This window comes from Budorcas taxicolor, chromosome 8, assembly GCF_023091745.1.
Source record: "Budorcas taxicolor isolate Tak-1 chromosome 8, Takin1.1, whole genome shotgun sequence".
NCBI lineage: Eukaryota > Metazoa > Chordata > Mammalia > Artiodactyla > Bovidae > Budorcas > Budorcas taxicolor.
In genome coordinates, this window is record NC_068917.1 from 55,748,072 (window position 1) to 55,760,107 (window position 12,036).

General features: G+C 38.5%; 1 protein-coding gene across 1 annotated transcript in view; it reads right to left on the bottom strand.

Annotated features, from left to right (window-relative positions):
* PRUNE2 (prune homolog 2 with BCH domain) overlaps nt 1-12,036 on the bottom strand; it is a 292,805-nt gene that overhangs the window by 94,006 nt on the left and 186,763 nt on the right. Inside the window, exon 7 of the mRNA XM_052644512.1 lies at nt 2,758-2,916. Within this exon, the coding sequence (XP_052500472.1) occupies nt 2,758-2,916 (159 nt within the window). The remainder of the gene's footprint in view (nt 1-2,757; nt 2,917-12,036) is intronic.

Here is a 12,036-nt window from a genome sequence, read left to right on the forward strand (position 1 = left end):
ATCCCTTCATCTATCTTCTACTTCTGTCTGTTTTAGATTAACCAATATTTAAATCAGTTTGCTACAAAAAGTGATTTGAAACCACTGTTTTAGAGGCTTAGGAGACCTTAGTCCTGTCCCTAGGAAACCAGTGACCAAAGACATAATAAAATTTTATTTATAAGACATAGCAAAAGCTTTGAAACTCTGTGCAGAACAAAACACTGAAAAAGCCACAGGCTGGTGATGCAATTCACAGATGGGTCAGAAGGGTATCAAATGCATCTGCAGCAAGAGAAGGAGGCTTGTTCAATTTGAACTTAAGGGCACAGAGAACCTGGAGAGTGTCAAAAGAATGGATCTCTTGGGGGACAGAAAGTGAAGATGTTGAAAAGAAGGGAGTTGAGGCTTCACCTCTAGCCATCTGTGAGTAGACCAGGTGTCTAAGCCATTCGTGAGGAAAGATAAGTGATGAAATGGTTCTATGTCTGTGTCATCCATATTATAATGAATTATGTATAGTCTCATATTAGTTATTCAATGTGCCTGATTTGATATATCACTGCCCTATTTGCATTGACTTTTTAAAAAAGGAATGTTGTTTTTTTAAAAAATTACTTATTTATTTTGGATGCACTGGGTCCTTATTGCTGTGTGGGCTTTCTCTAGTCGTGGTGAGCAGGGGCTACCGCCCTTCATGGCAGTGCATGGGCTTCTCACTGTGGTGGCTTCTCGCTACAGAGCATAGCCTCTAGGCATTTGGGTCTCAGTAACTGCAGCATCCAGCCTCAATATTTGTGGCTCGTGGGCTCTAGAATGTGGGCTCAGTAGTTGTAGTGCATGGGGGTCTTAGTTGCTCCATGGCACATGGAATTTTCCCAGACCAGGGATTAAACCCATGTCCCCTGCATTGACAGGCAGATTCTTATCCATTGCACCATCAGGGAAGTCCTAATTTTGTCTACTTATATTACGAAAACATTGGGTTAAACGACTCAACTCTCAACCAAGAAGGTTTGACTGATTACCCAAACAGAATTTTATCATAGTACCTGGAGGAAAACTTTTTTTGAAAAATATATGTTTTTCTCCAACATGTCCAAGGTATCCAAGGTATTTGATTAGTGGTCATGTCAAAATACTAACTTTGATGAAAGCTTCAGATCAGTTATTAAGCATTGGGAACCAAACAGGTATTTAATCAGAGACTAAATTTTGTTAGTTATTATCAGGTAGCAATCCTCAAAGCAAACAGCACCCAAAGGACGATGACTTTTACTTGGGTGAAAAAGATATGATCTTTCTCTTTATGGATTCAGCCAAGAAAAGAAATGGTTATGGGGCTCTTTTAAAGTCCCTATATGGGTGAAGGGACTCAAAAGGTACAAGCTTCCAGCTATAAATAAGTCACGGGGATGTCGTGTACAGCATGGTTAACAGCGCTGTATTGCATATTTGAAAGTCGCTAAGAGAGTAGAAGGGCTTCCCAAGTGGCACAAGTGATAAAGAACCTGACTGAGACTCAGGTTTGATCCCTGGGTTGGGAAGATCCCCTGGAGAAGAGAATGGCAACCCACTCCAGTATTCTTGCCTGGAGAGTCCCATGGACAGAGAACCCTATCGGGCTACTGTCTGTAGGGTCACACAGAGTTGGACAGAACTGAAGGGATTTAGCTCGCACACAAGAGAGTAGGGAGCAGTTCTCATTGCAAGAAAAAAAAATTATATATTATAAAAAATATATAATTATATAAAAATATCATTATATATATGATGGGTGTTAACTAGACTTCCCTCATAGCTCAGTCGGTAAAGAATCTACCTGCCTGCAATGTGGGAGACCTGGGTTCGATTCCTCAGTTGGGAAGATCCCCTGGAGAAGGAAATGGCAATCCACTCCAGTACTCTTGCCTGGAAAATCCCATGTAGCCTGGTAGGCTACAGTCCATGGGGTCGCAAGAGTTGGACACGACTTAGTGACTAAACCAACTAGACTTAATGTGGTGATCATTTGCAACATGTACAAGCACTGAATCATTATGTTATCCACTTGAAAGTAATTTAAGGCTATCTGTCAATTATATCTCAACTGAAAAATGAAAAAAAGCCAACATTTACCTCACTGCCAATTCCGGTTAGTAACGGAGCATAACAGCTAAAAACTTAAAAACTGAATTAAAGCACTTAAAATTAATCAGTTAATTAATTTATAGCATCAAAACTAAATATTTGAGAAATAACTAGCCATCTGTGCAAAATATCCCCAACATTTCTTCTTTTAAAGTAACATTTAAGCTACCATCAATTCATTAATTTATTTATTTTTGGCTGTGCTGGGTCTTCGCTGGGCTTCCCTTCAGCTGCACCAAGCAGGGGTTACTCTCTAGTTGCAGTGCATGGGCTTCTCACTGTGGTGGCTTCTCCTGTTGTGGAGCACAGGCTCTAGAGCACATGGGCTTCAGCAGCTGTCACACGTGGGCTCAGCAGGTGGAGCTTCCAGGCTCAACAGTTGTAGCACACAGGCTTCGTTGCTCCCCTGCATGTGGGATCTTCCCAGAGCAGGAATTGAACCAGTGTCTCCTGCTTTGGCAGGTAGATTCATCACCACTGAGCCACCAGGGAAACCCAGCCTCCAACATTTCTTAAAACTCAAATTCTAGGACCTCATCTCTTGGACCAATTTCTCTAAGCCACCAGTCCATTGCCATCTTCTACCCCATGTTCTAAGAGCCAGCAGATGGGGATTCGGTGAGATCGTTGGGTCAAGGAAGTTCTTACCTGACTGCACAGCTCTAGGTTCTCAGAGTACACAGCGATCTGTTGTCTGGGCTGCTGCTCCTCCGACAGGTAACCGGCCAGGAGGATGAGGACATCAAAACCAAACTTGTCTGCGAACGCTTTCAAATCACTGGTGATATTGCTGTGAAATGTACAGTTCTGAAACAACAGGCAATTTGATATTAACGTCAAGCTGCTCAGCTCTGGTGAATCATGCCACAAATTTCTCCAGTCTTAAGATGTATTGCCAACGATACTTATTATTAGATACAAATGAAATAAATACTTTTCTTTGAGAAAGTTTTCAAATTTTTCATACTATGGCTTGAGATATACATTCCTTGTTTTGTTTTGTTTTCCTAAACCAAGAAAGGAAGGCATCTTTGCTGTTACCATTAAGAACAGTTTGGAGACGAACAAACAGCTTACCATCTTTTCCCTAAAACGTTTGACTTTGTAAAACGTACTTTCCCTTTTATTGTTCACATGACATAGGAATGTCTGTAGACTATTATTACAACCCACTAGAAAAGTAGGAGGAAGTTATTGGTTTTTTCTGCAATTGTTTTCTAATGATTATTAACTCCAAGCAGAATTCCTGAGGATATACTCAGCTGAGTTTACCAAATACTTTTTATTCCAAAGTAGAAGTCTAGGAGATTTGTGTCAGGGATGTGATGTCAGATCTGCTTGCTCTTTCTATGTGATATCTAAAGAGAAATGAATAACTGTGGAAAAGGGACCCATCATCACAGACAGTACCCAGACCGGTGGCTCACATCATCTGTGGGAATGTCCTGGCCTTGTCGAATTTTATTAACTACAACGAGACTCACTTTTTGTCTGCGTAGTTATCTCTCTTTCTTAAAAAAATACACTGAAGACCATATGTTACCCCCTAGCATAATGCCTGGCATATACTAGTTGCTCAAGAACAGTTCGTTGAATGATTGGAGAGACACAGAAAATCAACCTATGCTATATAATCCATTATCATAGTATATATATATAATATTAATAACACCTGTAAATGACAGTCATATAATCATCACCTGATAATCCATAGCTCTACTCAATGAAAATCACCTTAATGTGCATTCAAGAGATATAAAGAATTCTGTTAATTTTTTCCTGATTACAAAGTCATCAGAATTATGCATGCCACTGGTAAAACATTAAAGCAGTACAGAAAAACAACCCAAACAAAGTGGAAATACCACACACCTCCACCTCAAATAACCATTAGGAAGAGCTAGACACTGCAGCATATATAGGTGCAGACTCTGTTCATGTCCAGATGAATGTTTGTAAATGGCAGCTCTTTAACACTTGTGGATTCGATATTTGTAGCTTAGACTATTCACCAGCCACTTGAAATATCCAATAACACATGTACTCTGTATTTTTGCGGAGCTAAATGTCAAGGTTGACAAGGTCACCGAGAGAGAATGTGAGAAACCTGGTCACGGGGTGGACCCAACCCAACAGTGGCTTCCCAGCCTCTAGGAGCCTTGCTGTCTACTCCTGCGGCCACTACTCTCATGAGGCATCTCATGAGGCTACTTTCATTTTTGGTTACAAGGAAGTGCACATGGGAATTCACAAAGATCTCAGGATATATTGCTGAATACAAAGGATCTATTGTATTGACCTGGTCATCAAATGTATGATGCTCAAATACAATAGCTTTTGGAAGTATGCACACAGTCAGCTTTCATGCGTTTAATTTACTGTCCAAGTGTCATAATAATAATCTTTAAATAAGTACTTCAAAAATTAATTCACTCACAAAAGTAGATTTTTAGAATGAGATTTTTTTCTTCATTGGACCTTATACACAATGCGCATTCAATAGATAAAATTATTTCAAATCATTATTGGTGTTAACTATCAAGAATCTCAATGCTGAGCTTCTTGCTATTATGAATTGTAAACAAAGATGAGGTCCCAAAGGAAAACAACAATGGACAACAACCATGTACATCTTATCTCCAATGACTGAAGGCTTTGGCATAAAAGGACTTAGAATTTTTCTTTCAAAATATTTTTTTCATGATGTGCATAAACTCATTTCCCCCAACGTATTTATAAACCCTTGAAAGAAGACACACCACTTCTAAAAAGATTTTGACACACGATGGTAATTACCATGACACTTCTATCTGGGTCCCTCAGACAAGAGAAAGTTTTTACTGGTACCTGAGTGCAAGATTAGCACTCAAGAGAATCAGCATTATTCAAAGCCCTATTTGTGGAATATGTGCTATTCAGAAATGTTGGCTGAGCTCCAGTCTCTCTGGACTTTGTATTAAAATGATGGCCCCAAGATCTTGCTAAACTCTAATCCAGCAGGCATCTTGTTGGAAAAGCAGGGTCTCAGGTCACACTCCAGACCTACTAAAGCAGAATCTGCATTTCCCACAAATCCTAGGTGATTTAAACGCACATGGAAATCTGAAAAGCACTGCTCTGGAGAGCCATTTTTAATTTATATATTTTCCTGTGAACCAACCCTTTACACTCTCTCAGTGCTATATGGGCCTCTTACTGACCCAGGCCCTCAGCTCCCTGCTGCTCATTTCAGCCTCATAATTAACATCACCTTGGAATGTGTACTTTTGGGCCACTTTGTCAGAGGTTCTCTTTTAGCAGCCCAGGATTGGGTCCAAGAATCTGTAATTTCATTATGTACCTCAAGTGATTCTTAGAATCAAGCTCCTTTGTATAATAATTCCCCAGTTTTCCTCTGGGTGGCCCTGAATTCCACAGGATCACACAGAGTATTGATAAAACAAAGATTTATGTGAATCCGAGGAACAAAATACTTATCTTTTACAGTAACCCCAAAACAGAGATTATCAACTACTATGTCCTATCCACCCTAATAAAACTGCCCAAGCCAGATTCAATCTCACTGGCTTTAGGATAATGCCAGGAATTTCATGTTTAAAACAGAATCAAACAAGCAAAAGAGTAAGATTCTTCAGGAATCTGGGAGGCAGGGTTTGTTTGTTCTGCTTTTATGCTGGTGCTGTTTGCATAGGAGATAATTTATTATTGTCTTCTAGGCACACAGGGAGTCATGTGCTGCGACACCTCTTCTGTTGCTGACAAGCTAGGCTGGCCCTGAATAAATACCACTTCATCATGAACACAACCCAACTGTAGATACAGGTTGGCATTTTATTCCCCCCATCTGCCTTCTACCTGATAAATGACTATTTTAGTTACACGTATACAAATACTATTTGTTAATCTGCTCAAATATCTCCAAAGTGTTTTCCCACCTTAAGTTAAAATTATATGCATATATATATCCCAATTTGCCAAAGGTTTAGAAAATAAAAGAATACAACCTTCATTTACCACCTCTACACCCATCATCCAACCCTCCCTATTTGAAATATGACCCCAGCCTGAGATTGTTGCATGAAATTAAGGAAGTTATATTACTAATTATTAAACCTGAAAATTGACTGGTGAAAGCCCAGACTATTTCAACATATCAGTTAGGAAGAAAGGCAAGTGGTCCCAGTCGCAGTCTTTTGCCACTCATGGACCCAGAGATTAGATCGTTAACGTTTTTAGAGGTCATGAGTTATTTCGCTTGAGCAATTCCTGGTTTTGAAATTAGTAGAAAGCCTGAAAATGTAGGGAGAGAAAGGTCTTGCTATTTCTTGGCCAAAAGCCAAGGTGTAGATGTCAAGGGCCTTCAGGAGAGGTTGATGATAGATCAAAGGGCAGGCAAACAGAAATGACTATAGTCTAACTAATATGAAAACCAAGATAGTGATAGTGTCCAACAGACGTGCTACTTTTGTGCTTGAAAGTACTTGGACAAATGCAATGGAAAATTCCATTCCCTCACAAAATCCCATTTTAGTTCTTAATCCATTACTCTGAAAAATTTAGTTTTTATTCTATATGCCTATTAGCATTAGTGCATCACATGAAATAAGTGATCTAAATAATGTCTTATACACAACTGAGTCCTTAAATGTGCACATTCTTTGAGAGAAAAACCACTCTCCTTACAACACTCATATGTACATATTCTACTGTCTTCTGAATCCCTCCTGTCAGACTTCTGCCCCTCCAATCATTCCACTGAAACTGCTCTTCTCAAAAGTGGCAATCATTTCCAGGTCACCAAATCCAAAAATCTAGTTCCTCTTCTTACTTTAATTGACTTCTCCCAATAATTTCATGAGGCTGATTTCCCCTCTTTCTTGAAACACTTCATTCCTTCACTTCCCTGTCATTACACTTTCTCTAAACTCATTGGCTACTCCTCCGTCGTCTTTGCTGCTTCTTCTCCCCTAGTCAACGTTTAAATGTTCCTAACCTCTTTCTTGTTCACACATTCTCCTTAGTGATTTCATCCAGTCACACGGCTTTCAAATCATCTATCTGCCAATGACCACCAAATCACATCCACCTGAATGAGAACCTGATTTACCCATGTGATATCGTCACATCAATATCTCATAAGTGTCTCAAATAAAATACAACCTACCTCCACCCCAGTTTCCTCCATAGCATGAAATGGTACCACCATTCGCCCAGTTCCTCAAATCAAACATCTAGGAATTATTCTTTATCCTCTTTTCCCCTTCATTCTTCACATAATCCATCCGCAACTCTTATTAACGTTCCCTCTAAAACATATCTCAAGTCCAGACACTTCTCTCACTTCTTTCCATCTCTGTTACTGACATGGCCGCAGTCACCAGCACCTCTCCCCTGAACTTGGGTGACAGTCTCCCAACTGGTCTCCCTGAAGTGGCTCATCAGCTTTCCCTATGACTAGTTCTTCACACAGGACCAAGGCAGAGCTTTGAAAAATGTAGTCAAAACCATGATACTCGTGAGCTTAAAACTCACTCAAGAGTTTCTCAGTGCAATTATTTACTATTTTTTTCTTTTTTTTTTTTAAACAGGGAAGAAAAAGGTTTAATGTCCTTGAAACTGAGTTCTTATAAACCAATGCAAAAAAGTAGACATAGCAATAGAAAAAAAAACAGCTGGTGAACATAAAAAACAATTCACAACCGAAATACCTGAAATCATTAATAATCAAAGAAATCCTTTGAAAATGTTTTATGTTCTCTTTTCCTATAATTGGTAAATATGGCTGAATGGGCATTCTCATACATTGTTAGAAATATATTCTAAATAAATAATCATATATGCACATGAAAGTTTTATGGACAAAGCTATTCACTAGATTATTACTATAATAACTAAAACTTTGAAACAATCTAAATGTCCTACAATAGAGAAATAGTTCGATAAATTATGGAATAGTAACATAAAAGAATGTTATGTTGGTATTAAAAATCACACTATCAAAGAATACTTAGTAACACAAGAAAACAGCAGACATAGTGTAAAGTAGAAAATTATTTCTATAATATAAAATTAGAATGTCACTTCTATATGTATGCAAATAATATATATTGAAATTAAAATACAATGGGTATTAAGAATTCTGATATTAAAGTGGACATAATTTAGTCAAATTGCTAAATGTAAAATCTGATTGTGTCTCTCTATTAACTTAGGGTACTTTCTCCAAAGCTCCTGGTAAAGTCTTTGGAGGCTGACTGGCTTTGCCATTCACTAGCTGAGTGTGTTAAGTGAGTTTACTTAATTTCTTTAAAGTCCTCATCCGTAAGCCCTCACCTCATAAGACTGTTGAGATTACTAAGAACTTATATGTATCAAAAAGCAGGCCCAATGCCTGGCATATAATGGACAATAAACATTAAATCTCTTTCCTAATTCTAACTATCTAAAGGTCATTCTTAGGATTCATGGGAATAATTAGATTCATAGAAAGTAATTCACAAATTCTTGGTATAGCAACTGATTATTCATATTACAATTTCTTGCCTTATATTCTTTCTAATACTGTGAACTTTGCAATCATAATCACACACAAGTCACTGAAGTGAATCACGTGTAAAATTCCTAGATGTGAGATTACAGAGGAAGTTACACCTGAAGCAAAGTCATTTAAAAAGTAAAATAACATAAAAACTCTGGATCAGGCAGTGTTTCTTATTAATGGATCCTTTATCCTTAATTCTAGGTTAAAGTCAATGAATGAGCTTCAGTTTCCCACTACACAAATAAAACCAAAAAATGTATAGTGATTTTTTCCTTCAGCCAAATCAGCATGGATAGAGTCTTCTGCGTGATTCCAAGTGCCATACTACCTTTGTGACAGGCTGGGACCTGGACCAATTGCTGCAGTGCTTGCACCTGGACAAATGTCTCCTTAAGCAACAAAATGCAAGGAAATGATAAGGGACTAAAAATAAATACACACATGGGCAGTTGGGGCAAATAATGGACAAGACAACACAAAAAGACCACAAAATTCAACTGTCACTTCTGAAGAGCAGGGAGAAAAACAAGGTGCTGGGAGCAAAATCAGGTACTATGCATGCCTGCACTCACCACCAAAGGCATGGGCCAACCACCTAAGCCACCCCTTTGGCCGGATCCCTGGACACACCCCTCATTCACTCCTGTAAGGAACCAGCTCGTCACACCCCAGGCAGGGCAGTAAGCAAGAGAAACTGCTACTTGTTTTTGTCCCCCACTGCTGCAGCAGGGGCCGCAATAAACCTTGCGTGAATTTCTTGCCTCTTACCAATTTCTATTGTTTAAGGAAGGCCAAGAGCCCTGGTTGGTATCACCTTCAATGGAGTTTACTCCTCATGCTGCTGCTGCTGCTAAGTCACATCAGTCATGTCCGACTCTGTGTGACCCCATAGACGGCGGCCCACCAGGCTCCCGACCCTGGGATTCTCCAGGCAAGCATACCGGAGTGGGTTGCCATTTCCTTCTCCAGTGCAGGAAAGTGAAAAGTGAAAGTGAAGTTGCTCAGCGTGTCTGACTCTTCGCAACCCCATGGACTGCAGCCTTCCAGGCTCCTCCGTCCATGGGATTTTCCAGGCAAGAGTACTGGAGTGGGGTGCCATTGCCTTCTCCACTCCTCATGCTAGTACCTTCCATTTAGATCTAATACTCTAGACTACACACTTAATCCAAAACAGTTGTCTCTCTTGCAAATCACAGATGAAATTTATTAAGTAATGCTTTTATTAAATAAAATAAAAATAAATTATTTTCTAATGTCAAGAACAAGTTATAGATTTATCATGTCTGAATTTTTTTCTTCTTGCAGGAAATAGGAAAAGTGAGTAGATAAAATCTGTAGATAGGAAGCTTATATAGAAATCATTACCAAGACTAAAATACAAGCTCACACATCTTCGAGAAGAGTCTTAGAAACATAGTATGACAATCCATAACTACCTTGTAAGCACAATGGTTAGCATGGATTGCTGAGTTACTGAAATTTAAGAGTATGATTTGACATTTACACTCTGTGTGGATTTACTTTTAGATTGAGGACTATTTTTTTTTTAATCAAGATATATGAAAAATGCTGAAGTATGTACACAAACGTTCTTACTGAAAGCTTCATGATTTATGCTACCAATATTTCATTATGATGTTTAAAATATTCAGCAATAATAACGTCTGATAATTTTGACAGGAAAATGATTTATGAGAGCACAAAATGCATAAATTAAAGAGATTTTATTTATTCTGTTTTTTGTACATACTTTAATTGGTAGGCAAAGATATTCACCATGTTTTTACCACATGTCATTAAAAAATAACAACTCTATTGTTCTTATTCCCATAAGCTAGCCAATTCATTTTAGTAGTAAAAACTTCACTGGCTCTATTTAAACTATATTATGCATCATATTTTGAAAACAAAGCCAAGTAGTACATATTGTCATTAAAAAAGAGCCCTTTCGTAAAAAGATTTTGTAAAAATTAACTGTAATATATAAATGAACATATAAATGTACATATGAATACAATTTTCATTTAAACCAAAGGTATATTGCCTAAAACAATTTAATCAGACCATTTCTGCATTAAACACTGTGTTAAGTGCTTTGCATCATCTCATTTAAACTTTGAAGTGCCCAGATGATGTGGGTAGCATTTCTGTTTTGCATTGAGAAAACAGAGGCTGCAAACGAGTAACTGATGTCTCACACATGTGAAAACGGGACTCGAACCCAGGTGCATCTGACTGCAGAGCCCAGGTTCTAAGCTTTGTTTTTCCCAAGTGAGAAAATTCTTCAAAGATAATACTAATGCCACTTTTAATTTCATAAAAGTTTTGCTACTCCATTTACTTCTGTCTATTATCAACAAGTCTCCCCTGTCACCATACACAAGCAAGCCACAACCTTGATTTTTTTAAAAGTTAAAGCTGCCAATACAACCCTCAAAATGCAAGTTTATCAAATAAAGCTGAGCAGAGCAGTAAACAGACAAAAACTGCATCTACCTAAATTTAAAAATTCACATATTTACAAAGTTCAGGAACTGTCATGTTTCACATGCAGAGGTTAACACACAGCAAAGTGTTGGTAGTAGTGTCCAGATGTCTTGAAACGCTGGAACCAATGAACAGATGCACAAATATAGCACAGTTTAGCTGCAGGTCAATTAATGAACCTATGCGGTCCCCACAAAGTTGCACATTGTAGTTCTGATTCCTCCTTTAAGGCACAAACAAATCGCCACACTCTTTTTAAGGGTTCACAGTGATTATTGATGGTGTTGAACTATAGTAGCAAGTTTACATATCCCTTCATCTACAGAACCATCCATCCCATCAGGGAAGTATACAATATGCTTCAAAGAATTAGAACAGGATTTTAAAACCCAGGATCAACCTGAAACTAAGCAAGTTGGCATCCTGCCTCATGCTCACCATCTCCATCATGAGAGAACCAATGTTAGTCCAACAGAGTTGCCCTAGAAAAAGATACTTATATGCTGTACTTCATAAACGGATGGTCCTAGGCAGTCTCTCACAACTAGTTAATAGAATGTCAGAAGGTTCACAACAAATTAAAGATGAATATGTCATCACCTTATTTACCAGCTCAGCGTAATTTACTTTTTCTTTAAGGACATACCCATAACCATCAAAACTTTTCAATGCAGTATGGATTCAAGTGCTCAGTAAGAAAAGAGCTAGACTGTGGCTCCACTTCAGTTAAGTCAGTTCAATTCAGTCACTCAGTTGTGACCGATTCTTTGTGACCCCATGGACTGCAGCACGCCAGGCATCCCTGTCCAACACCAACTCTTTGAGTTTACCCAAACTCATGTTCATTGAGTTGGTGGTGCCATCCAACCGTCTCATCCTCTGTCATCCCCTTCTCATCC